Here is a 26,348-nt window from a genome sequence, read left to right as displayed (position 1 = left end):
CTTTCTTTGTCAAGACACAAGACCTGTGAGAAGGTGGTGGAAAGCAGGGAGAGTGCTGGAAGTTCCTGGATGTTCCCCTCTTGGTTTCCCTGCCCCTTGCAGGGAATGGAAATTCGTTTGGGATGTGGCAACTCTGTCCCAAAAAGAAGAGTTCTATTCCACAGAACCATCTTCCAGGGTGGATTTTATTTTCATTTAGTGCTAAATCAGAGTTCAGCTGGGTGCCCTCAAATGGGATTTTGGGATTTTCCACATTTTGGAATCGCTGGCTCTGTGTGAGGGTGGGAGGGCAGAGAGCTGAGCTGGGTGTGGTGCTGCCTGTGAGGTGTCTGAGAGAGAATTGACTCTTGCATAAACCTGCACAGCTTTTTCCCAGTTCCCCTTTACACAAAGTTGAATATTACCCAGGAGTTGTGTGGCTGGTTGGAAACTGAGGCTTTTTCTGGGCAGCACTGAGCTGCCTTTCAGTGGGAAAGGGAGGAAAGGGAGCTGTGGGAACAGGAGGGGCTCTGTGCCAGTTCTCAGGGTCAGAACAAGCTGGAGCAGGCAGACAGGTACCCAGCCAGCTCCACCAGCAGAGTTCAACTCAGCCTCAGCTTGCTGGGCCTGCATTAAATCAGCATTACCAGAGCACCAGGAGAAGGAAGGTTTCACCCAGGGATAAGCTGTGAGTCTGCTTAACAAGCCAGGGATTCAGGAGCTCTCAGTGCCCTGGGAGGTCTGAGAGCTCTGCAGGATCACAGATCTCATGGACCCATTGCTGGGTGTGTGTTAGGAGTGGGGATTTTGCAGTGGCACCACGAGCAGCCCCTGTGTGTCAGTCAGATGAACTGCAGCACTCTGGGCTGCAATTCTGCTGAGCAGTGGCTGCAGTCACATTTTTGGTTAGAAAACTCAGAGTTCAAAGATATCCCAATGCTTCCATGTCCTCCAGGGATGGCAGTTTGCAGGTGACAATCCTGGTCTGGGGCTAAGGGGAATGGATAGATGAAAAAACCACAATGTCTAACAGGCTCAGATCCTGAGAACTCTACAAAGGACCCCAAACTGGTCCTTTCCAAGTGCTGCTGCCTCACACACTCAGCTCTTTGTGTGGCTGATGTGAGAGCTCATTGCTGGAGCAGCTGGGATGGTGCCCTTGGCCATTCCAGCACCTTGGGGATGAAGGTGTCACAGGATGGAGCTGCCCAAAGCAGAGCTCAATCAGAATGTCACACACCAAAAGCTGATTTTTGATGTTTTACTGCTTATTACAAACATACTTTGTGTGTCTTTCACCCACCTTAGAGAAATGTGGGATGGCATGGAACACACATCACAAAGTACAGCAGGTCTCCCTGAGAAGCAGGTACACCTACCAGTGTGGAAAGCTGAGTCTGAAATCCTCTGGATAACGTGGTTTGCAGCAGCTCATTAGCCTGGCAAGCAGAATTTCCTGCCTGTGTTGATAGCCTGCTTGCTACAGTTAATCAGCAACCTGCCTAATCTCACTAACCTCCCTTTTGTAACCTGCCTAACTGTTGTGTAATCTGCTCATGGCACTGAGCCCTGGCTATTAGTAGCAAGTTTGGAGCTGTGCAGGTGCAAATATTTTTATTTTCTGTCCTGTTGACAACTGGCTTTCCAGGTGTTTGTGAAACACAGCCTGCTCTCATGGTGGTAATGATCAGAAAAGGAGGGGATTTCTGTCCTGTTACCATCTGCTCCTCTGTGCCCCAGCCCCTGGGCCTGGGGGGACTGTCCCAGTGGCTGATCCTGGGCTGCAGCTCCGTGGGACAGGGAGCATGGCTGGCCACAGCTGCTGGGGACACCCTGCTGGCCCTGTCACCTGCTGACCTTGGCCCTGGGACCCCTGATTGCTCTGCTGGGATTTTAGCACACAGGAGGGACAGGAATTTGTCTGATACTATTTGTAAGTCTTAGTTCATTCCTCAAATCCCTGGAATTCCTATTGAAGAAAGAAGCAATTTAATTTTTGCTGGAGTATGCAAGGGTGTTTGTTTGCTGGTTTTTTGGGTTTGGTTTTCCTAAAACCAAAAGAGATGTAAAGCTGTAATCCCACTGAAGGGTGAGGAGGACATACACCAAATTATTTTAAATTTCATCTCATTTTATTTATCTAATATCAATATATCTAATTTCATTAGTTTAATGTTTGTAAGCCAGCAGCTGTCATATCTTGTTATAATGAACTAAACAGTGTTCCTGGACAATGTATTCTGTATGCAAAACTCACGTTTGACTTCAGCTTGTGGGCAATGGGGCAGACACACTGTTAGAAAGAATTTTTAATAATATATCTTGATCTTTAGAGTGCCTATTATCTGCCAAACTCAGGCAAATGTTTGGCTTGCTGCCATTAGAGAAGCCTTGAGGATTCCACCTGAGACCAGAATTCATTCCAAACCAGGAATGGCTTTCAACATTTGCTTCAAGAATTTGAATTCTTTTGTTCCTCTCTTCATCTGGAGCAGATGGAAAAGGTAATGATGTGATCATTTCTTCCTCAAAGGAGAAGAGAACATAACCTGCTTGGTGTGGTGATAACCATGGACAGGAGGGGATGGTTCCTAGAGGAAGCAATATTGTAAATACAGAAAGTGCTTCCAAAAAGCACAATATCCCAAACTTCTGGCTTCTTCCTTCAGAATATAAATATAATTATTATATAGATACACTATTCTTGCACTGCAAAATAATTTTATACTACAGTTCACATGCAAAGTTACCCCCTTCTTCCCATGTGGTATTTTAAATCCTTTTTTTATACACCTTCCTCATTTCCTTTGCAAATTTTTGAACATGTTCCTACTTTTGTGCTGTGGCCATTAATTAAAATATTAAAGACAGAATATTCAGTAATCTGTGAGAAACTTTCCTATTCCTCTCCCTCCTGCTAGGTGGCTTCCCTGAAAGCATAACTCATCAGCATTTCTCCTCTAATGAGCCTTAAAATGCTTCTATTACATCACCTTTGGATTTTGATTTTCCTGTTGAAGTTATTGGGGTTTTATCTTTCAATACAGTTTTGGGGTTTTTTTTTTCAGTGCTCTCATCCTGTTAGTTATTCTGGATTTTCTACATTTAAATCATCCTCCTTGCAAAAAGAAAAAAAAAAAGGTCAAATCATGACTTGGTTTTTAGGCCAGACTGTTTTTCCTCTCCTGACAGGTGTACCTGGCTCTTCTTTGTTTAAAATGTTTTTCACTGCTGTACTTTGCTTCCTGAGGTTTAATTCACCCTGACCTGTGTGTCTCCATTTCTGTTCTGCCATCTCTGATTTTTCTTTGCTTTTTAATTCCTGATTGGAATGTTGATCTCTTTGTGTTTGTAATCCAATTTCTGAACAGCTTTTTGGACTTTGATCTCATTATCCTCCCTGTCTGAAAACTCTGCTGCTCCAAGGGATTTCCATAAGTGGTTCCTTTAATACCTCAAGGTTTCTTCACCCATTCATGAGGATCTTCCTTTTCCTACAAAGAGCTTGGTTCCTTTCAGGAATTTTGTAGCACTTTATATCCTAGAAAAGCTTCCTGGAAATCTTGGGAAACCATAATCAATTGGATCTCCTTAGTCCACACAATTCTGTTTTTCTTTTCCAGAAATGCTAAAAAAAGCTGAGGCATAACCTCCAAAATCTGTCCTAACCCTTCCTGGTTATATCTGATTTCTCATGTTCATGAATTCTGTTATTATTAAGGTTTATATTTAAAATATTTAAAAGTTCAGTGACAAACTCAATCTAAATTTTACACAGGTTCCCAACTCCTTCTAAAACCTTAAGAAAGCATTGGCTTTGCTACTTTCTCCACATTCACATGAATTTTAGTGGTATTTTTAACCCCTAGTTTAGTAGTTCAAGAATTACATATTTGTTCTTTTAGAACACTTAGCTGAGTGCTGTCAAATCTTAGAAACAGATTTGACTTTTTTCCTTTGAAATCACTTCAAATCATCTGAGAAAAATAACATAATTTAGAGCTCCTCTGCCTTCTTTCAGGAAAGGATTTGATTTCCTAAAGGGACAAGCACCATCATTTGTGATTGCTAATTGCACAACTCCTCAGAGTTACAGAATCCTCACAACCACAAGCAAACTTCCTTGTGAAGCAAGGATTAATAATTTCACAGATACTTTATTCAAGTTTTTAAAAAGTTTCAAATTCACATTAATTATGTTCACACTTGAAAAATAAATAAAAGTAAGAATGCTTAAAAAACTTCCAAACACAGAGAAACTATGTAACAAAATAAGGAGGAAAAAAGAATGACAGAATTTTCAGTAAGAAAGTCAGTACTAGCAGGGGAAGGGAGTGCTGATACAAGAAAAAATCCAAATCCCAAACATTGTTTTGGAGTTTTTTATGGAGCAGCTACAGTCCTGAGTAGCCAGTGTGTAAGAAGAGGTATTAGAGCACTCCCTTGCACAGTTTCATACAACTGGAGTTCCCTGAGGTAAAAAGCTTCCCCTTTTCCAGGGATAAAATGGCAATTCCTGCTCCAACACCTGCCCTGGCTTTGCCAGCCCCTGGCAAGAGCTGGATTGGAGGCTCAGCAGTTGCACAGCACCCTGTAATTTATGATGAAATTCCTGTGTCATTTAGAATGAAATAATGAGGCTGCAGCTCACTCTGGGAACACAGGAGCACCAATGCTACAGAAGAGTGCAACAAAGAAGAGTAAAACGAAGGAAAATTATTTTCTTGGTGGAAACCAGCAACTTGAGCCTTCTGACTGGAAAAAAAACAGAATTCCTGCACTGGCAGGTGTCCTCAACAAAGAGGTACAAATTCACAGCATTTTGGATTGTAGCAAAGCACCAAGTTCTTCTCTGATACAATTTTTAATAATATATCTTGATCTTTAGAGTGCCTATTATCTGCCAAACTCAGGCAAATGTTTGGCTTGCTGCCACTGAGGATTCCACCTGAGACCAGAATTCATTCCAAACCAGGAATGGCTTTCAACATTTGCTTCAAGAATTTGAATTCTTTTGTTCCTCTCTTCATCTGGAGCAGCTGGAAAAGGTAATGATGTGATCATTTCTTCCTCAAAGGAGAAGAGAACATAACCTGCTTGGTATGGTGATAACCATGGACAGGAGGGGATGGTTCCTAGAGGAAGCAATATTGTAAATACAGAAAGTGCTTCAAAAGCACAGCCAGCAGTGCAAGAGGCTCCTGAGCCCCAGCCCTTCCTCAGTGCCCTTCCTCCTCACTGGGCTCCTCCTCAGAACCATCACTCTCATACTCCTCATCCTCATACTGGAAGGCACCCTCAGCTTCAGGGTCAGACTGAGCTTCCTCTTCATGGGAGCCATCAGACTTGGGTCTGGACTCATCCTCCTCTTCCTCCTCCTTGGAATGGTCCAGAGATGAGCCTGCCTTGCCTTCTTCCTCCTCTTCCACCTCCTGGGAATGGTCCAGAGATGAGCCTGCTTTGCCTTCTTCCTCCTCTTCCTCCTCCTGGGAATGGTCCAGAGATGGGCCTGCTTTGCTTCTTCCTCCTCTTCCTCCTCCTGGGAATGGTCCAGAGATGGGCCTGCTTTTGCTTCTTCCTCCTCTTCCTCCTCCTGGGAATGGTCCAGAGATGAGCCTGCTTTGCCTTCTTCCTCCTCTTCCTCCTCCTGGGAATGACCAAGTGATGGACTTGCCTTTGCTTCCTCTTCCTCCTCTTCCTCCTGGGAATGGCCAAGTGACAGGTCTGCCTTGGCTTCCTCCTCCTCCTCTTCCTCCTCCTCCTCCTGGTCACTGTGCTGGTTGGATTCAGGCTCAAGGACATCAGGGCTGGCCCTGGCCTCACCCCCATCCTCCAGGTCACTGCACTGCTCATCTGGGGTGGAGGTTTTGACACCTTTCTTCTCTTCCTCCTCCTCCTCCTCCTCCCAGGACTGCTCAGACTGGGGACTGTCACCAGCTGCTTCCTCAAAGAATTCATTTTTTTTCACTTTAACCTTGGTGGTTCTGAAAAGACAAATTGCATGTGGGGTTTTATTCTCTGGAAGATGCTTTCCACCTTATGTAACCCAGGACAAAGCCTGGCAGCCCTGGCTGGGGTGGAACTGGGGAAGGAAAAGAGAAGGGGGGACACAAGAGTCCCTTTTTATGCCAGAAAGTAACTGAACAGTATTAGTTATATATTTCTTTTTTTTTTAAATTTAATTTCTGCTTCCTTTCAAATCATAACACCCAATAGATACTAAAAACTATTTTAATAAGATTCACTTAAAAAATTCAAAATTTAAAGGTAGTGGCTTACAGCAACCTGCCAGAATTTTGGATGAAAGGAACAAAGAAAGAATATTTTTCTTCTTTCTTTTTTTTAAAGTGCATTACATAACATAACAGGTTGGTTAAGCAGCTCTTCTCTGTTTTACAAAATAATATTTAATCCAGGAAAACCAATCAAAAATACATACTAATGCTAACATACCACATAGTCAAATAGTTCCCTGGAAAATACTGAAAATCATTAAAACTCCCTTAAATCTGCGCATGGAAATTTTTCTAATTATTAGATACATGGTGGGTAAAAAGAAAAAGCTTTCAGTCATCTGTACCTTGCTCTGCCAGCAATGGAGGTGAAATCTCCAGCAGTGGAGAAGTGCAGTGATTTGGCTGCTCCTCCTTTCTTTGAAACAAACTCTGGGCAGATCCCCAGTGCTCTCAGTCTGTTGGAATAATACTTTTCTGCAGCTATTCTGGCATTTTTCTGTAGAAAAACCACAATGGTTAAATGTTACCTAATGCATTAAATGCCTGGCTTCTGATACTTTGATTTAAATCAATCCTCTGATTCATTAATTGCTGCTGACAAGTGGAAATGATTATTCACTGCAGGTAAGAATGGCAAAAAATACTTGAAAATGTTCTCCCAGATTTTACCTTCCTGTACCAGCAATGCTTGGCTGTGGTCAGGGTTATTCGTGTTGGAACTGAACCAGACACATTTACAACAGCTCTCAGTTCCCTGTGCAAGCACATCTCCAAAATGATGATATTTACATGGAGGTGGGGCAACAGAGATTGAAATGGAGAAACACTGCCCTGAAAAGTGCTTTTGAAGTATCTTCTAAAAATGTCAGAGCACAAATGTCTCATTCAGTATCAGTCAAGATTAATTAATAGTTCAGAAACAATGCAACCTGAGTGACTCTTTCTAAAAGCAATGGCATTTGTTTTACTCTTTCTTCCATTTCTTGCAATTCTTGCAAATATTCCTGCCTTCTCTGCTTCTCGTTGTTCCTGAGGGGAGCAGAGTACAAGAGAAATCATTATTAATTTATAGCACAAGGAGTCATTTTCTACAGCACTTAAATTGCTCAGAACAAATTAAATGTTGTCATACTTCAAGATACATTAGAGGTACTGAACAATTCATCTCTGAAGGAGTCACTTTGGCTAGGCAGAGGCAGGTCCTGGCTACTGGACTTAAACAGAGGCTGAGTTTGGGTTCTTGGGGGTTTTTTGGTAAAAAAAATTGGATATTTAGGGTTTTTTACATGCTGATTTCATACAGATCTTCCAGTTGTTGTAAGCAAAATTTAAGAGTACACCACAGGAAATTAGGAGCATTAAATAAAGATCAGTAGTTCTCAAGTCTGAAGGTGTGAGAGCCTTGCTACTGTAGCAGCTGCTCAGCCCAGAGAGGTGGGCACGTCCTGGATCATGGAACACCTTTATCCTGACTTGGTTTGGCAAGGGCCCAGTGAATAGAGCAGGATCATGAAACTGGTGATTCACAACTGAAATGATCCCTGGGATCACAGGGAGCATTGGATAATCCAGGTGGAATGGGTTGGAACCCTTCCCCAGGGTGGGACAGGCAGCTCTGTGACTGCCTCTGAACCGGGCACATCTGCCACTGCAGCTCAGGCACTTTGGGCAAGGATGAGATCAAGGGGGGCCCTTTACACCTCTGCTTCCTCCAGCCTCTCCCCCTGACCATCCCTGAACTCCTCACCATGCTGGGAAGTGAACTTCCACTCCTTGCTGTGAATGTCTGTCTGTCTGTCTGTCTGTCTGCCACTGACAGTGTCAGTGTGACACATCCCAGCTGGGCTGAAATGAGCACCATCAGGTCCAACCCCTGCACCAGGGAAGTGAGCTTGCTTTGCAACAGCAGCATTGCACACCCAGACAGGAGCTCCTGTAGTGTGAAATTTGCTGTGGAACAAACCCAAACCACATCCACAATCACCTCCTGTGCCTCTTGATTCTCTGTCCCAGATCACCTGCTCAGGGACACACAGATTACAAAGCTCCTGATATTAACAGCATGCCAGCTCACTGGAAATTGGGATTTGTGCTTGCTGCCCCAGAACCCTGCCCAGGCATGAAGCCACAGGGGCAGAGCAGGCAGTGCCTCTCACCATCCCCACATAACAGCACCTTAAGCTGACAATGCTGCAGCAGAACCACCGTGCCAGGCCAGATCACAAACCTCACTAAACACTTGTTCAGACAGGATTTATTTTTCTTAGTATTAGAAAAGCAGGAAGGGTTAATTAGCCCCAAACACAAGGCCAAGCTGCAGTCATGGGGTTAGAGCTGTGTCAGAGCTGGAGCCATCTGGAGTGGCAGCTTACAGCACTCCAAGAAGGCCCTCTGTTCTTCTCTGTGTCATGCACAAAGAGTCTGTGCATTGCATCTCTACTCCAGGGAACCTGGGATCCCATTCCTCCTGAGCACCAGCAGCTTCCTCACTCACTGCTGTTGCACTGGCAAGTTAAAATAGTCCTGCTTTTATTTCCCTCTTCAGTGGGGACCTGCTGGGACAAAGAAGTGAACTGTGAAATGTTCGCTGCTGCACCAAAGCTGTACCAACACCAGTGCAGTATCCAGCTCTGCAAGGAAATTCTGTATCCACACCGTTCCCTTTCCTCCTGATTTTTACAACCTTTTCCTCTTTAGCTGATACATCAATGAAGAAAACACAGCACTCTCCTGTTACTGAGTCTATAATAGTCTAATGTGGAATACATATATATTTCTATATGCTATGTATTTCTATACTCTGAGTTCAGTATAGGTTGGCATCAATTTCCCAGCTGAAATGCTAAATTTGGCCACTTTTTCACCAGCTGCTTGCACCATGTTTAATTTACCACTCATGTAAGTATCTAAACTTAGACTATGCTATTTTTTTTACCCACTGTATGTTTAACATACAGTGCAATCCCAAACCTCTCCTCCTCATTGTTGAATGAGGTGTTTGGGATTCAGGGGAATGCAACAAAATACCTGAATGTTTTTAATCTGGGTTTAGACATCTGAGCTAGGCTCTGATGTGGGTCATTGGCTTCAGCCCGAGCCATCACAATTTTCTGGAATTTTTTCGTTCTTTGTTTCTGCTTGTTTCTGTTCCTTTTTTGTTGTTCTTCCAGCTTTCTCTTTTCCTCAAGGGAATTCCTGGTGGGGAAAATAAACTAAGGCTGAATTCAGTTTAAACCTAGAGCAAGACTTCAAAGGAAGCTTTGGCAGAGATGATTCCAAAGAGAAAAACAGGGTGAAAACAGGGTTGCTATGAAAGGCACAACATATGTGCCACTTCAAGGGATTCAGGATATCCTGGGAAACCAGGGCCATTTGTCTTCTTCTTAGGGACAAGCTGACAAAAATGCACTAGTGTTCCTTTAACAATAATAAATACTAATTAAATCCTATATTTAAATATTTTAAGATTTATATTATAAGCCCTTATATTAACAAATTAACTTCTATATTCACTGCATGGAAGAATTAAAAACATATGAAGAAATACCAAAAATAACACCAAATAAAACATCAAATATATACTAATAATTTTAAAAAAGTCTGCTTTTCAAGTATACATGAAGTAGAGCATCTCCTAGCAGTCACCTCAGGGCTTGCAGCCGCCGTCTGGTGGATTCTGTGGTTTTGGGAGGTTTGGATTTTCCCTCTCCCAGGAGATGAGGCTTTGCCCCTGACTGAGGCTTCCGTCTCGGAGAGGCAAACGGCCACCGTGTTTCCTTCAGTTTTTCCTCATCCTCTTGCATGTCCTTCAAGATCCTGTCCTTATTTGAGGGGATGTATGAAGTACAAAGGTCAAAAGGCTCACAGACTGTGAGGGGTTTCACTTTTTTTTGTCGCAGGAGGCGTTTCTGGAATTTCTCGTGTAGGAGTTCAAAATCAGGAACGCTCGATTTGATCTTGAGCTTGTGCTCCATTTGCTTTGGTTCAGTGCTCCTGTGTTTCTTCTTTTTGCTGGTCTCTTTTAAGGCCAGTCTGCTGTTGGGTACAGATGAATTTCGTAGCAGCTCCTCAGCTCTCATCCTGATCCTGATTTCCCTGCAGAGCTCCTCTTCCTTTACCTTGTCATGGAAATCTGGACTATAAACACATCTGGGGACTGGTTTCGCTCTGAACACTTTGATTTTAATTTCAGGTGGGGAAAGGTCTTTTAACTGCATTTTCCTGGCTTCAAGCCTTTGCCTCTCTCTCTCAATGAACTTAAAGGGCTTTTGGGTGGCCAGGAGCTGGAGCCTGCTCCTCTCCCTCACAGACCTCCTGCGCTCCTCGTTCCGCTGCACGATGTCCTGGTACAGCGGCAGGAAGACGGTGGCGGGCACGGGGTTGGCTCGGAACTTCTTCTGACACTCTGCTTCCTCCTCCAGCTGCTTCTTCAGCAGGTGATTTTCCAGCTCAATCTGTGACTTGGATTTGACGTTCTGCTCTTTCTTCTGAGCTTCTCTGATGGTCATCTGGAAGGGCTTGGGCACGGTGATTCTGGGGTACCACGCCTTCTCTTTCTTGCGCACTTTCCTGCGGGCTGGTGAGCTGGGCAGGCTGTGCTTGGCACAGAAGATGTAGTCTTCCAGGCAGAAGCCATCCCACATTTTTTCAATCTGCTCTTTAGCAAATGAGGATGATCCAGCTTCGCTGCCGTTCTCTTCAAACACTAATTCTTCATCAGACGCGTCCGATGCGCTTGAGCCCAAGGGATCGCTTGAGTCTGAGTCTGAAAAGGATTTGTGCAGGTTAAGAGGCTGATATGAACTCTTGTCCCAAGTTGGCCTTGAAAATAAAGGGGGGAAAAAAAACAACCTTGGTTTGAGCCAGTCCACCATTGATGCAAAGCCGGTGACTTCCACTCTAAGGAATCATCACTAGAAACAAAAACGAGTGGCTGAGGGGGAGAGAAGGGAGAAGAGCAGAGCTCAAAGCAGATCCTGGTTTTAGTGCTGATCACCAAGTCAGCACTTCCTGATCTGGGAAAGGCCCTGTGCTTTCCTAAATGTGCTGCCCAATCCCTGCTGCACACCCACCTCTAAATCTCACAGACCATTAGCAAAGTAATGAGCGTTTCTGTCACCAAAACTGACTTTTGGTGATTATCTGGTTATGAGGGGTGGGCAGTGGAACACTTTCCAGCTCAGAAACACACCTTGCTGTTTTCCAGCTGCCTGCAAAGCATTTGGGAATCTTCAGCTAAAAAGTGCCCCCAAACTTACCTACAGCACTTTGGAGAGGTGTCATTTCTCTTATCCAGGGCTCGAACTCCTTTTAAATACAGTTTGTTCTGATACATACTTTCCAGTTTTGCCATCGTCTCCATGTGGGCATTTTTCAGCTCTTCCAGCTTCAAGTAATACTCTTGATTGGAATTGTACATTTTGGAAAAGTCTATCCACTTGTCACAGTCTCTCTTTGGAGTGGAGGCCTGCTCTCTGTTGGTATTTGAATCCAAGTCGAAGCCATCCTAGAAGAGATGTTTTTAAATTTTTTCTGCTAGAAGGAAGGGGCACAAGGTTCTTAATATTGCTTTATCCTAATTAAGTCTAAGGAATGGTAAAGTAACACAAATAGAGATACCTGTATACAAATGCCAATGTAGAAGTACAAGGAATAATCTTATTGCATATTAATTTTTATCCTAGGGGTCCTATTTAAAGCCTGTAAAAATTCCCAAGTCTGCCCTCAAATCAATATGTTTATAACAGGAAATAAGATCAAAAGGACTTACCAAAAGAAAAAAAATTAACTATTTTGTAAAGTGTAATTTTTCCTTGATTACTATGCAGCTCTAAAAATGCCTTTATTTACAAGCAAACAGAACCTTCTCTGCCTCCTAGTTCCATGACCACTCTAAAAATAAGTCATTAGAGATGCGGTGCATAAATATTTATGCCATTTCCATAACTTACTGTGAAATGACAGGGATTCTGCACAGCTTATATTTCCAATACTGCTTGTCAGCTTGCAGCTGTGTGCAGCTAATATTCTTTAAGCGTTTTTAAAGCTTACACGAGTCAGAGAAGTTATTAAAGCCAGGTTAGTCAGCACACAAAAGCTTCATTTTCTTCTAAGCAAAAAAAAAAGTCATCGTCCAGTTTCTTTATAAATATAATTAGAGTATTATTTTTCCACACAGGGGTATTTGAATAAACTCTGACATTCCAACAAAAAAAAAAGAAAAATCTTTTTTATGTTTTGTCAGGTTTTCACTGCAAAAATCCTGAAGCGTTGGGATCCAGCACCCTCCAGCTCCCGGATCCGGCGTGTCCAAGCCCAGCTTGTTTTCTCGCCCCGCGGAGGTCCCAGCTCTCCCCGGGCAGGGCAGGGCAGGGCAGGGCAGGGAGTGCCTCCATCTGCTCCGCAAGCGCATTAAGGGATCGGCGCTGCGCCCGGGCTATCTGCCAGGTGTCCCCCGCCTGTGTCTGTCCGTGTGTCCCCTGTGCCCCGGGAGGTCCCCGCGGAGCCCCGGGCCGTGCCCGCGGTACCTGCGCGGCGGCGGGCGGCGGCCCCCGCTCGTAGAGCGCGGCGGGCGCCCGTGTGCGCGGGTCGAGCGGCGTGCGGAGGCAGGAGGCGGCCAGGCGGGCGGCCCGGTGCGCGTCCTCCATGCGGGCACCGAGCGGCAGCGCCGGGAGGGGACTCCGTGCGCTCCGCCTGCCGGGGCGGCCCCGGGGCGGGGCGCGTTAACGCCCAGCCCGAGCGCCGCTCGGCTGAGCCGGGCTGGACTTGACCCCGCTCGCAGCCGCTGCCCGCGCGGAGTTACTGCGGTCTTGTCCCAGGATTTTAGTGGGAACATCCAATTCTCGCTGGCCAGCCAGAGGTTTTTGCGCCCTCAAGTCATTAAAGAGCTTTTTCCGTCTTGGTGTTTGTACTTCAGGTAAGCAATATCAGCGTAAACCAGGATTAGCAGGAGCATTCTGTCCTAGGAATATTCTATTCTAAACCAGGAGAAGCAGGAATATTCAGTCCTAGGAATATTCTATCCTAAACCAGGAATATTCAGTCCTAGGAATAGTCCATCCTAAACCAGGAACATTCTGCCCTAGGAATATTCTATCTTCTATCAGGACAAGCAGGAACATTCTTCCTCTACAAAGAGGAATGCATGCTGGACCTGTTCAATGTAGTGAAATTACAAATATTTTTGTGATGAAATCACACACAATTGTTGCTGGAATTCTTGTCAGGAATTGTAACTCTGATAATGGGGGATGGAAGCTTTAATCATAGTACCTGAACTAAGATCATTGGTGGATGTGACCCTGTGGGGTAAGGCACTGTTTGCAATTTTAAACAGGCAATGAATAATTAATGCAGAGCATTAATGCCTAAATCGATTGTCTAATTTATTAATTAGTAGTTGAGTTATTCTGTTTGTTCTACTTGGCAAGTCACAACGGCAGGTCAACACCATGGTGGAAATTTACTCAAAAGCTCCAGCTCCAACCAATCATGAATGGAAACGTGAGAATAAATGGAACACTCTCCTTTAAAAGTTAAAAGGAATGACGTTGTTTCAATATAGCAATAATGGAGATGAAAGGGTTAATTCCAAATGTCAGGCTAAGAATTAAAAGTTGGAAAGCTAATTTGCATTATTATAATCAGTGCACTTTTGATTTCTCAGCCAGCTTTGGGAAAGGCAATTCTTCTGGGGGCAGGGGGAGGAAGGCCTGTGAAGAACACCCTCAGCAGGGCTCTGGATCATGTGATGGCACCAGGAATGGCTGCAAGGAATAGGAGGTGCTCCCATTGCAAAGATCCTCCTAGAGGCATCAGTGAGAGCAGTATCGCCACTCCCTTAGGGAAAGCTTTGGGAGAGGCAGCTCTAAGCCAGTTAAGTGTACTGGAGTGCACTTCAAGGGTGCTTTTAGAATATATCACAAGACGTGATCAGTCACCTTCAACCTTCCAGCCCAAAGTGGAGCAGAGAAAAGCAAATGTAACCAAATGTAACAAACCCCAACAAAATTATACAGCCAAGAGTCAGGTAGACTACTGCATGTTTATTGACAAAACAGCATTTTCTTTCTGAAACCCAACTGTTACTTAAGTTAAACCTGATCAAAGTACATCAGTCTTGGTGGAGTTTAAGACAATTCACACAGGCGCTTTTGGTGAGGAGTCCATATTCCAGCTACAGGGCAGGAGCTCGAGGCCTTGGTCCCCACCTGTGCTCAGCTTATCCTCGGGTGTTCACCTGCAGAGGGGACACACAGTCAGGCAGAAGAAAGCACAGGATATATCACAATTCCTCCTTTGATAAAGATCCTGGGCTTTTAGTGACTCTAATTCCTTGCTTTATGGTGCAGTATTTATGACTCATTAGCTGCAGTTATTAAATTGGTCTTAAGCAGCACACAAATTGAGAATACACAGTAACTGCATTTTGAAGCACAGCAAGTGAATGACAAGGTGCTGGTACCTGTGAAGAAAATACAACCCAAACCACGATGCCAACACCACTCACCACATCATCGATCTTGAGAATGCTGCGCACGGTCTCTGTGGCAAGGGTCAGTGCACTCAAGGACACCAGCAGAGGCTGCACCACCAACTCCTCCAGGATGTTGGAAATGCCACCCTAGGGGAACAAGGAGCCTTCACCTTGTGCAAGACACACTGCAGTCACATTTAGCACTTTTTCTTTTACCAGAATCCTGAGGGCAATCAACTCCTGGACTATCACAGGGCTTTCACCTGCAACAGGGGCATTACAGCACACGTTCTCTCCCCAAGCACCTGACATATCCAGTCAAAATTAGCCAACAACAAAGGTCAACACTGCCAACTGAGAAAGAGCTGTGGTGCTACTCCCAACTTGTGACCACCTTCCACCACAGATCCTACTGATGGATCTTTTATTGTAGCTGAAACGCTTTTGTGGAGACATGAGCTGTTTCCTGTTATATGCATAAAGCATTTAATAGCTGCTATTATCAATGCCCAGGGTGAGCCATTGAGAGAACAAGCTGTAATTTCCCTCTGCTAATTTTAGGGAGGCTACCACTGTGAGATACCACCTTGCCCTCTCCCTAGTCCAACCCTCAGGTTAAGCATTTTCCCTGTAACACCCAGCTATTCCAACCCCTCATTACCTTCCTGACGTTGATGCCAGCAGTTTTCTCTCCTTGGGCATGTCTGTTTCGCAGCTCTGTTACCGTGGAGATGGGGTTGAGCCCTGCGTTCTCAGCCAGGGTGGAGGGAATGACCTCGAGTGCATCGCCGTAGGCACGGACGCAGTAGGAGTCCATCCCCTTCAGCGTCCGCGCGTACTCGTTCAGCCGCAGCGCCAGCTCGATCTCCGGGGCTCCACCGCCAGCTATCAAAGCCCTGAGAGCACAGGGACACCCATCAAACCTCACCTCACACCAGGGCACACAGCCAGGCTCTGGGAGTTACTAATAACCCAAGTGAGACGTTACCTTTTCTTCACTAAGCACCTTATGACACACAGGGCATCGTGAATGGAGCGCTCGGCTTCCTCCAGCACCAGTTTGTTGGAGCCGCGGACCACGATGCTCACGGTTTTCCCAGGGTTTGTGCAGCCTGTGATCTAAAACATAAAACCAGATACTGACACTGGGGAACAAATAAAAACTTGGGACAAAAAGACACTGCTATTGGCAATTTCAAATTCTGTAACAGCACTGATATCTGGCTAAGCAAAACCACTGCACTGCCGAAGCTGGTGGCTACTCACAGCTTAGAAATAGGTACTTCACTGTAATAAATTCCACAGTAAAGAACATCAAAGCCAACAGTTATTAAAATAACAGATGTTAAGTAGGTATTAACATTTTGTCCCTCACTCACCTTTATTAGTTTCCCAGAACCGTTCAAGTTGACCTCTTCTGCCAGCTCAGCAGAGCCCAGCATGTCAGGGGTGAACTGGTCAATGTGAGCCACAGGCTTAGTTCCAATTGTCTGAAAAAATAATGGGAAAAAAAAATTAATCCAGAGGCTGACTGCAGAGTCAGCAAGTACACTGCAAGTTACTGTTCTGCATATGACAGTAAAATGCAGAAGGGACTGTAGCTTTTACATCTGTCCTGAATCCTTCTATAGAAGTGGGGCTGCTCAGCAGAGCAGAAATGTTTTTTAGGGCAATGTCAGCTCTTGTATTATAGTCAAAACATGAAACTTGTGAAAATGTCACAATAAACTGGCCCTGCCTTGACAGTTTTGGGGTAGATTTTAAAACACTGCAGCTCATTTATATGACCCACCTTACCTTACATATAAATTCAATGTCCTCTCTTTCAATGTCTTTAACCACCATGATCTTAACTTTGTTCAGAAAATGGAGGGCCAGATCACTGAGAGCATCCCTGAAAACAAGAGGGAAGGAGTTAGGTCCCAGTGCTCAAATTCTTCAGAGCACAAAGTAAGGATGCCATCAAACTCAAAATACAGACAGTGCTGCTGCTTTCTAAAGGCACAGCCACTGCTACTCTGCCAAGTGTGACTGTGTTTGGCTTCAGTTTTCCACACAATTCCAACAGTGCCTGGGCATTAACATACCTCAGGATGGACTTCTGAATGAGCAGCACATTGCACCCAGCCTTCTTGATCTGCTTCACCAGGTTCAGGATGTAGGCTCTCTCCTCACGCAGCACTCTGTCCATTTGAGCATAATCAGAAACAACAATCTGGTTGTCCATCTGTTTCAAATTAAAAAAGAAAAAAGAGAGTGTCAAAATGTGCCACATTCTTTAATGGAAGATGCTGTAATTCTAAACAAATAAGCATAACAGCAAAATGCTATTAGAGACAGCTCAGGTAACGCTGGATTGAAGTTTAAGCAATTTTAAATGTAATTTAAACATAATTTATAATTTAAACAATTTTTTAGACTAACTGTAATGTTTTTTAGGACCCAGCAGCCCATCAGTCTAGCTGTGGCACACAGCAATTGACACCACAGCAACTTAAAAAAACATTTGTTATTCTGTTTGCTTGTCCCAAGTCCTAGAGGATGAGGATTTGCACTAGCCACAGTCTGACTTACATCTGTCTTAGGAGCAGACAAGCAGAACTGAATGAGGCCAATTTTGGCTTTTTCCACTCTGGTTACGCCAGTGTTTGCCACCTTCTGGGTCAGGACGAGTCCCTCAACCAGTTCACAATCATCAATTGTGCCCCTGGAAACAAACACAACCCATGACTGCAGCACTCTGGGAAACTGAGTTCACAGAGACAAAATCTGTCCAATTACAAATGGTTTCTTACCCCAACTTCTTAACAATTTTAATATCTCTGAGGTCCACACTATTGGCTGTAGTTGGGTCAATCACCTTCATCACTGCATCCACACTCATTGGAGAAAGTAAACTGGAATACTGACACACAACCTAAAGGATTCAATAGTACAGAAACCATGGTGAGAGAGTTCACAGTGATGAACAGCAGTTTCACAACAATATTGTTATTTTGTTTCAGTATTTGATGGCAGAATTTTGCAGCAAAGATGTCTTAACAAGGCATCTTCTTAATGGCTGCTCCATGGCAAGGACAGAGCAGTGATTCCAGGTGGAAACCCACACCCAGGGATGTGCAGAAAATGGAACTGCTCTTTCTTAGAGCTGAAAAGCTGCAGGGCCTGGCTGGGCTGGAGCTGCCAGTGCAAGTGCAGCTGTACCTTGGAGTTGAGGGAAGTGGTTGCACTGTTCAGCAGGGTCTCCCTGTCACTGAGCTCCACGGGCTGGGCCATGTTGGTCAGCACCTCAATCCCTTTATCCAGAGCCTTCTGGAATGACTCCGAAATGATGGTGGGGTGAATTCCTGTGCAGAGCATAAATCATGCCTGTTAGACACTCCACCCTTGCAAACACATGTCTTTTTGGTTCTTCTTCCCCATCTCCTTCCATTCTAAAACTCAAGATGCTCAGGCCAGTAGAAACTGAAGCCATTTCAGCAGAATTCCCTTCCCCAGTGTATGACCTCCCTTATTATTTCCTGCCATTAAAACCTGAGGGAAAAAGCTGTAACATTCCAAGAGATTTGTCCTCACAAACAAGTCCCCTGGAATCCCAGACATCCCAGAGGCACTTTCTCCAAGTTCTCTTGCCATTCCTAAAGCTGCTGCTGTTCAGCTGATGCCTGAGAGGAGGCTGACACTGATTAAACTTCAGATTTTCCAAAACTGCTTTTCCAGTCCTGTATGAAACTCCCCAATTTCCCTGGAGTGTGGGATCCACCCTTTATCCTTCCAACTGATTCCAGCTACTTCAAGCTTCACCCCACACGTGCAAGAGGACAAAGTGACTGCAGTACCTGCAGCCTCTGCATGTTACATCAACTGATTTACCTTTCTGAAGGAGTCTGGAACAGGCATCCAAGAGAGCTCCAGCAATGACCACAACAGAGGTGGTGCCATCACCAGCTTCAATGTCTTGTGCTTTTGACAGCTCTACTAACTAAGGGAGAAATTAGGGCAAAAAATAAGTATCTAGAAAGCTGTTTACCCATACCCAGACACTTCTCTGGCCAAAATACAGCTAGGGCACAGTGAGTCACTTCCAGAAGCAAAGCTTTTTTCTCCCAAATTTAAAACTGAACACACCTATCTTTTCCTTCCCTGGAGGAGGGTCACAGGAAGCTCATCTCCATCTCCAACCAAATCCATGAACACTGAACATCTCAAAGGACCAGCTACTGTATCCTCAGACCACCTGCTCATACCTTCACTCCTTCCCTTCTGTCCTAATGGTTTGGGACATTAATTTTTCCTTCTCAAATGACACATGAAGGTTTGGGCTACATTTTCCTAATATTCTTTCTCAAAATTTCATTTTTCTAAACACATCCAGAGGGATTGTGCATAAGGCACATGGGTAATAAATAATGGTTTGTAACTCTTAAGCACGTGCCACAATCAAAATGAATGTTCCTGGAGCACAAGGCACAAACTCTCCTGCTCTGTCACTATCCTGGGTAATGCTCCTCAAATCTACACCAAATGCAAAAGAAACCACTCACCATTTTGGCTGCAGGGTGCAGAACCTGCATTTGTTTCAGGATGGTGGCACCATCGTTAGTGATTGTCACATCTCCCTTAGCATCCTGAATCTGGGAATAAAGGGCAGGAACACAGTTCTGATCAGCAGCTGCAAGTCTCTCATTTGAGGCTCAAACTAATTTTTAACATCGTATTCAAAACCAAGATGTCCATTCAGTTCCCACTTTCCCTTAAATGCCTGGAACATGGGAAAGAATTGAGGCAAAAGGAGGCATCCTCTGTAAGACAACTGAATTTACAGAATCTCCAGTAAGCTTAATATTTTGAGAATTTAAAACACAAAGTTTACCATTTTATCCATTCCCTTTGGTCCAAGGCTCGTTCGAATTGCATCGGCAACAGCTGGGAAGAGAAGAAAACGTTTCCAAGCTGATTTAAAGAACTACAAACACTCATCATTCAAACGTCTTTTCTAAACAGAGAATTCTTGCCCCTTCAAAGCCCCCAGGCAAACTAAAGGATCCCAACGAGCGGAACGATGTAAAACGCTGCAGTCTCAGGCCTGATTTCCACAGTTGTTTTTAAACCATTATTCTCGGGCCGCTTGACTGCAGCCATTTTAGGTCTGGGCACTCACAAAGGAAGAGAACACAGCGCGCCGGGGGCTCGTGTCAGCATCCCGGGCAGCTCCCGGCCCTGGCACCCACGCAATTCCCGCTCGCAGCCCGCGGCACGGCCCGGGCGGTGCCAGCCCCGAGGATCCATCCCCCCCGCCCCAATCGCGGCCCACGCGGGGCCCGGCCCGGCTCCCTCCGCGGCAGCCGCACCTTTGCCGGCGGCGATATTACTGAAGCGGATCTGGGCCGGCTTGTCGCGGTCCTGGTAGGCGCCCTTGGCCCTGCCGCCGGCCCCGGCGGGGGCTCTGCCGGGCGCGCTCTCAGGCATGGCCGGGCCGGGAGCGGAGCGGGACGGGAGCGGAGCGGGATGGGCCCGGGATGCTTCCAGAACGGGGCCTTCCGCCGCGCGTCACGCGGGGCTGCCCGGCGCGTGCCTGCGCGCTGCTCCACGGCAGAGAGAGACGCCCCCTTCCACCCGCCTACAGGCGAACGGCGCGGACGCCTATAGAGGAGCGGCGCGCTCGCTCGGGGGCTTAGGAGAGGTTTTCCCGCCCGCCTGGGCCGGGCTTGTCTCGCGCTGCGCTCGTGGCCGCTAGGGAGCGCCAGGGCGCGGCCGGAGCGGGGGTCCCGCCCTCAGCCCTGAGGGAGCCGGGAACTGCGGGAGGGATGGTGCGGGATGGGGCTCATAGCCTGGGGAGTACCGCCATCCTTCAGGGAGCCGGGAACTGAGGGAGGGTTAGAGCTCACAGCCCAGGGAATGCCGCCATTCTCCTTCAAGGAGTCGGAGCTGAGGGATGGTGCGGGATGAGGCGCACAGCCTGGGGAATGCCGCCCTCAGCCCTGAGGGAGGGATGGTGCGGGATGGGGCTCCCAGCCCGAGGAATGCCGCCCTCAGCCCTGAGGGAGGGATGTGCGGGATGAGGCGCACAGCCTGGGGAATGCCGCCCTCAGCCCTGAGGGAGCCAGGAACTGAGGGAGGGATGTGCGGGATGGGGCTCCCAGCCCGGGAAATGCCGCCCTCAGCCCTGAGGGAGCCAGGAACTGAGGGAGGGATGTGCGGGATGGGGCTCCCAGCCCGGGAAATGCCGCCCTCAGCCCTGAGGGAGCCAGGAACTGAGGGAGGGATGTGCGGGATGGGGCTCCCAGCCCGGGAAATGCCGCCCTCAGCCCTGAGGGAGGGATGGGCGGGATGGGGCTCCCAGCCCGGGAAATGCCACCCTCAGCCCTGAGGGAGCCGGGAGCTGAGGGAGGGATGGTGCGGGATGGGGCTCACAGCCCGAGGAATGCCGCCCTCAGCCCTGAGGGAGCCAGGAACTGAGGGAGGGATGTGCGGGATGGGGCTCCCAGCCCGGGAAATGCCGCCATCCTCCCTCAGGGAGCCGGGAGCTGAGGGAGGGATGGTTTGACTCATCGCCCGGCAGCCCCAGCCTTTCCCTTTTATAAATCTCGCTGTGGCACCTTGCAGCTTTTTCCTCCTTAGCTCAGGACCTGCTGTGTGCCATCCCACCAGTCCCTGGTAGGTTTTGAAGGTCTGGTTTTTGCAGAACACGTTGCCAAAAGGGTTTGAAGCAGCAGCTTTGTCACAGGTGAGCTTAGACAGGATTGACTTAGAGGAAAAGAACACATACAAGGTATATTTTTTTAACAGCCTGAACTTCCCATGTGCCTGAGAGGCTCAGCTTGTATCACTATTGTAAAGCAGTAGCCTTTATCCTCAGTAAAAATAAGGTTAGATTTGAAAAATAGTTTATACCTATTAGGATGAGCTTAACCACTGTATTGCTATAAGAAGCTCCTGGGTTTTTTTCTTTTTTATTTTATATTTCTGAATAGCTGTTTAAGTTATTTTCTTCACTGTTAACAGAATACAATTGTAATGTAGTTTAGATGCAAAGCACATACTCAAACCCACAAAGTGAATTCGTTTTGTATTGTGCTCACAGTAAAACACAGCAGCTCAAAAAAGAGCTCTGACTGAAAGGAAAATGCCCACATATTACCTAAACCTTATAATTTTATGGCATATCTTTGGCTGAGTGTGAAAAGCCAGGGTTAAAAGTGCTTCTGTGTAAAGAAAATGATCCAAGAAATGTTCCCCTGCACCAGCAAGGTGTAAAAAACAGGTGGAGAATGGGAGCTCTTGAGGTTGTTTTCTATTTTCAAGTAGCTGCACCTATATCAGGAGCTCATTGCATGTGAAACACAACCTCATGTGAGCAGATTTCCAGTGCCTGCAGCAGATTTGTATGGTGAGACATCAAAACCCAGCATTTGGACAGTTGTCAAAATGGAGAAATAGGGAAAACATGACTCTATCATCTTTCAACCATTTTTAGCAGTTGCTTTTGATTTTATTTCTTTGCTGGATTTATGCACCTTTGAAAAAGAAGAGGATTTGGGAGTGGATGATCTTTGCCTTTTTATATTCAATTTTTAGCAGGCAGAGAGGAAACCAGTTTTTGTATAAAGGTAGAGAAATGCACACCTAGGTCATACACAGGGAAAATGTCTACCTGGTATAGTCTGGATACATCTGGATTTATATCACCTCTAAAATTACCCAAACACAGCCTAAGCAACCAAAATCACTGTGAATGCTGACCCTGCTCTTCAATTACCAACAAGGATGGCAGCAGTACCAAATCCTGGCTATTTAGCACTGATGCAATGTTACAGCTGGAATCACTGAAGAGCCAAGATTTTAAAGGAGCTGGTGAGGAAGGTTTAGGCTGTGGTTGGTTACCTCAGGTTAGGGATCAGTCAGGGTTTGTTGTGGCAGTCCAGGAAGTTCCTGGTTGCTCCTGGTGTGTACAGTCCGTGGCATGGCTACCTCCGAGGATATTGTATAAATTTGGGTGGTGGCAGATGTCATTTCTCTGCTGCTGAGCTGGGCTGTGGGCTGGGTTTTGCCTCAGCATGCCACAAATGACCTGAGAGGAAAACACAGAGGGATTGTGCACTGCTACCAGCAGTTACCACGTGCTGCTCAGCAGTGCCCTAGGGCTGGGAGCAAGGATTTTCCAGGATTTGGAAGGAAATTTGGAAGGTTAGAGCTGGTGCTGTCACAGCCACCTAGTTACTCATGGCTCTGCTTGGCAAAAGCAGCTCCTCCCGTGCTAGGACTCGTTTGGAGGCAGTTTGTTCCATTGCTGGGCAGAGCCTGGATCTCGTGGGTGTAGCAAGCTGCTGAGCTAAGTTTGGAGCTGCTGTGGTCAGTGGGTTCCTTACTAACAATTTTGGTCTGGCAGGGCTCCTTCCCTGGGGCTGGGCTTCAGGGCAGACAAAAGGATTCATCAGCCCTCAAGGACAGACTGGATTGTACTGAATTTAAGATGAGCTGTCTGGCTGATGTAAGGGGGTTTTGTTATTCACTTTTGTTATCCCCTGTCATCCTCACCTGCCTCCTGTGTCCAGTATGAACTCCCTGGCCATGGATTGGTTTCATCCGAGGCCCTTGCAGGTGTGAAGGTGGCACCAGCTGGGGACTGACCCAGAGCAGGCTCTGTGGTTTAGGACTTGCCATGTCAGGGTTAAGGCTGAGCTTGCAGCCAGGGCACCCGAGGGCCAAATGTGTCATTAGGTCACGGTTAAAGCCAGCACTCCCTGAAGTCTTTTGGATTTGTCTTAAGCCAGCACTCCCTGAAGTCTTTTGGATTTGTCTTAAGGGCTGAGTTTAGACTTGGAGTTGCCTGTGCTTTATATTGCTGTCCTTACCCTCTTATCATCATTTCTGGCTATTCTGACCTTTTCCAGCATCTCCAAGGAGCAATGAGACAATACAAATCCCACTATAAACACCCCCACCCAAGATCCTGGGATTGTAATGGAGTTTGTTAGCTTAGTTTCTTGGAAAAAAGAAAAAAAAAAAAAGAGGTTTCTGTGCTTAGTGCTCTGTTCTTCAAACAGAGCCTGGACCTAATTTTGACTGTAGAAACTCTGCATTTTCTGGCTTGATGTGAAGGCAGCTTCAGGAGAAGAGAGATTTTTAGTTAGAGCTGCACTGAGGACAGAGCTCAGTCCTCTGGGGATGTTTGTTGTTGACACAGTGTTCCTGAAATGGAGGTTAACCTTCCAGGGGATGTTTTTTGCTTCTCCCTGGAGATAGCTCACCGAGAATCCTCAAGGCAGCAGTGATGACAGCAGAAGGAGTGATTGCCACAAACAGGGTGACATCATTTAACCCCATGGCCTTAGATAAGTTATTAAGGACCGTTCCTTAATCATGCTCTGATAAGAGTGAGTAGTTTCTAAACATTGAATAAATGCAATACTCAAGTCTTCCCAGCCTGACATTTTTTGCACAAGTAAATTTTAGTTTTCAGAGAAGTAGTATCTACCTAGAGAATATTTTTTTCTTCTTCTATCTGGAGTTTCATGCTAGAAGTTTTGGCTCGTGATGCCAGAGGCTGAGGCTGAGCCCTGCAGGAGCTGCCAGCCCTGCCTGCATGGGATGGCCGCTTTCACCTCCTGGAGAAGACCATGAATGAGGGATTCTGGATTTTATGGACTTTCTTGGGATTCTTTTACTTGATTTCTTGTGGTTTTCTTTGTTTTCTTCCTGCTCTGGACTATGTGTAGTAAAGAGGTTTGGTCCCTTTCATCTTATTCCCTCCATTTCTTGTTAATATTTTCTGAGGGTTTTTTCTCCCTTATGTTCCTTTAAAAAATCTAATTTGCCATCCATAGATGAAAAGGCTGCTCACAGTTTATTCAGCGAGGGATCTGGGAAAAATGAGGACACACGCTGTGGGAGTGTGTCAGGAAATGCACACAGTGCCGTACAAGTATTACCTTGTTACGTGCACTTGTAGGTAACGTCACCCAGCACAGAAGGGTGAGGGCTCTGCAGCAGCACCAAATACAGGGCTGCCCTGTGGTTTGGGAGGGAAGAAAAACTCTCTATCAATACAATTTTGTTCTGCTAAGACATCAGTGGAAACATTGCTATTTATTTTTCCTCTAAGTGCAATGAATGTGATCTAATCTCTGCTTCCAAATCTACAATAGTTAAAAAAAATCTTACTGCACTTGTAAACTGATTTTCCAGTTTTTCCAGGCAGTAATTCCCTCCTTGCTCTTACAGAAAAATATACATTTTTCCTTATCAGTGACAACCTGGCAGAGAAGTCCCTGGTCAGAAAGCTACAAAAGGAATGAGAGGCAGGGACAGACGAGCTGCTGAATAAGTTTGTGGGACTGGGACTGTTGCTGCTGTTAATTCTCAGCACTTCTTTCCCTTCACACAGGAGTAAGTGAGGACACCCAGGAGCACACGGGTAGTGTAAGTCAGTGACCCTTGGTCTGCAGGGTGAGGCTGAGGCTCTTTGGTGAAAGAATGAGTATTCCTTTGTGGGAATTCCTGGGGAGATGATTCCCCCCTCTCCCTCTAGATGCCAGCAGAGCACTAGCCTGGCTGCGAGGCGTTACCTCCTGGATGTATTTCAGAAGTGTTAATTTGTAATGCTGCTTGATTAGTTTTTAGAGAGGTTGGGATTAACGGATTGTCCTGTTCAGAACAAACTCTGCATCCTTTGGAGAGCTGATGAAAAGAAAAAGCACCGGAGTTTAAACATGTTCTTTGATGAATCTGTTTCCGCAAATACGAAACATGTTCTCACCTGTGATGTATCTCTCTGTATTTCACAGGGAAAGAATCAGAGGCTTCTTGGCAAGCAACATCCTGAGCCCTCAGAGGCATCCTTGTTTGTAGCTCCACACAAACGTGTTGTTCCAGAGATCCCTGGGGAGGAGTATGGCTGTTCCAGGGCCATGCTTGCTGAGTGAGCATCGTGGTTGAACTTGTGCATCCTTCCAGGAAGAGGCTGATGGAGCCTGGGATGTGGTGTGAGCTCCCTGCCTTGGGCTGTGTCACCTCCCAGCTGGCCCATTTAATGCCTGCCACCCCTCTGGCCTGGGACAACTGAAAAGTGGGATCCCTTCTGGAGCTGAGATGGATCACGCTGAAGCACCTTGTCCTGCTGCTCTGGGCTTTCCCACATGCCTGCTTACAGGGCTCTCAGGGACTGCTTCTCTAATGGCATTCATTGCACCAAAAGCAAGGTGTCCCTCCCTGCTCCCTCACAGCCAGCAAGCGTTCTGGCCCTTCAAGAGCCTTTTTTTTCCTGCATGGGAGGGCATCAACTCCATTTCCCAGAGTGTTTCTGCTGGGAGAGACTGTGAGACTCAGTGACTGATTTGCAAGTGCTCTCAGAGATGGAGCATCGTGCACTTCTGCCTTGACAATTAGGAGTGCACCCCCAGGCACTGTGGGCTCTTGTGGACTCTCTTTGCTTGGACTTGGTTTTTGGGAAGAAGACTAACACAAGTGAATGGAGAAGGATCTGAGAAAGAAAAGACACAGAAAGCTACACAAGCTGTTCAAAAACTGTATTTCAATGCTCTCTGCACTTGCCCTAAGTGATCTTCCTCTCAGAGAAACAGAACAAGTGGAACTGCGTAACAGTAAGTGAAGTTTTAGTTATATATTTTAATATGTTGGCTTTTGATAGATATTAA

At 46.1% G+C, this 26,348-nt stretch overlaps 2 protein-coding genes across 13 annotated transcripts; both read right to left on the bottom strand.

Annotated features, from left to right (window-relative positions):
* Nucleotides 1–2,362: 2,362 nt before the first annotated feature.
* On the bottom strand, nt 2,363–12,899 carry FAM161A (FAM161 centrosomal protein A). Of its 12 annotated transcripts, XR_007777136.1 has the most exons (10): nt 12,743–12,899; nt 11,474–11,721; nt 11,067–11,128; nt 9,861–10,980; nt 9,243–9,410; nt 7,145–7,244; nt 6,560–6,711; nt 5,542–5,963; nt 5,073–5,488; nt 2,363–2,528 (listed from the first exon to the last, which is right to left on the bottom strand). XR_007777136.1 is itself a non-coding variant. In XM_050972477.1 (9 exons), exons 1-9 carry the CDS (start codon nt 12,860–12,862, stop codon nt 5,199–5,201), a joined length of 2,628 nt encoding a protein of 875 aa, XP_050828434.1. In that variant the 5' UTR covers nt 12,863–12,899; the 3' UTR covers nt 4,130–5,198. The 12 variants fall into 12 exon arrangements, 10 of the variants coding, with proteins under 10 accessions (XP_050828434.1, XP_050828433.1, XP_050828432.1 ...); XR_007777135.1 differs by having other exon boundaries at nt 2,364–2,528; nt 5,073–5,963; XM_050972477.1 differs by lacking the exon at nt 2,363–2,528 and having other exon boundaries at nt 4,130–5,434.
* Nucleotides 12,900–14,240: 1,341 nt separating this feature from the next.
* Nucleotides 14,241–20,209, bottom strand: CCT4 (chaperonin containing TCP1 subunit 4). The gene is made up of 14 exons (XM_030236241.2): nt 20,043–20,209; nt 19,565–19,617; nt 19,236–19,325; nt 18,565–18,673; nt 17,896–18,038; nt 17,487–17,608; nt 17,266–17,398; nt 16,779–16,918; nt 16,489–16,585; nt 16,071–16,181; nt 15,680–15,810; nt 15,353–15,587; nt 14,725–14,838; nt 14,241–14,454 (listed from the first exon to the last, which is right to left on the bottom strand). Exons 1-14 carry the CDS (start codon nt 20,158–20,160, stop codon nt 14,437–14,439), a joined length of 1,614 nt encoding a protein of 537 aa, XP_030092101.2. The 5' UTR covers nt 20,161–20,209; the 3' UTR covers nt 14,241–14,436.
* Between the last annotated feature and the right edge of the window lie 6,139 nt (nt 20,210–26,348).

Source organism: Serinus canaria, chromosome 3 (genome assembly GCF_022539315.1).
Source record: "Serinus canaria isolate serCan28SL12 chromosome 3, serCan2020, whole genome shotgun sequence".
Taxonomy (NCBI): Eukaryota; Metazoa; Chordata; class Aves; order Passeriformes; family Fringillidae; genus Serinus; species Serinus canaria.
Note: the sequence above shows the minus strand (reverse complement) of the source record. Positions and strands in the feature narration are given on the sequence as shown.

Bases quoted from the DNA above. Each gene is read 5' to 3' on its own strand.
- CCT4 (XM_030236241.2), bottom strand. From the start codon at position 20,160: ATGCCTGAGAGCGCGCCCGGCAGAGCCCCCGCCGGGGCCGGCGGCAGG. The intron at 17,399-17,486 runs GTAAGAAACCAT...GTTTGTTTCCAG, and splicing joins AAAATTGTTAAGAAGTTGGG to GGGCACAATTGATGATTGTG. The intron at 16,182-16,488 runs GTAAGGTGGGTC...TTATTTTTTCAG, and splicing joins ACATTGAATTTATATGTAAG to ACAATTGGAACTAAGCCTGT.
- FAM161A (XM_050972474.1), bottom strand. From the start codon at position 12,862: ATGGAGGACGCGCACCGGGCCGCCCGCCTGGCCGCCTCCTGCCTCCGC. The intron at 9,411-9,860 runs GTGACTGCTAGG...TTTCCCCACCAG, and splicing joins CGGCGGCTGCAAGCCCTGAG to GAATTCCCTTGAGGAAAAGA. The intron at 6,712-7,144 runs GTTGCATTGTTT...GTTTTTCTACAG, and splicing joins TTTTAGAAAGAGTCACTCAG to AAAAATGCCAGAATAGCTGC.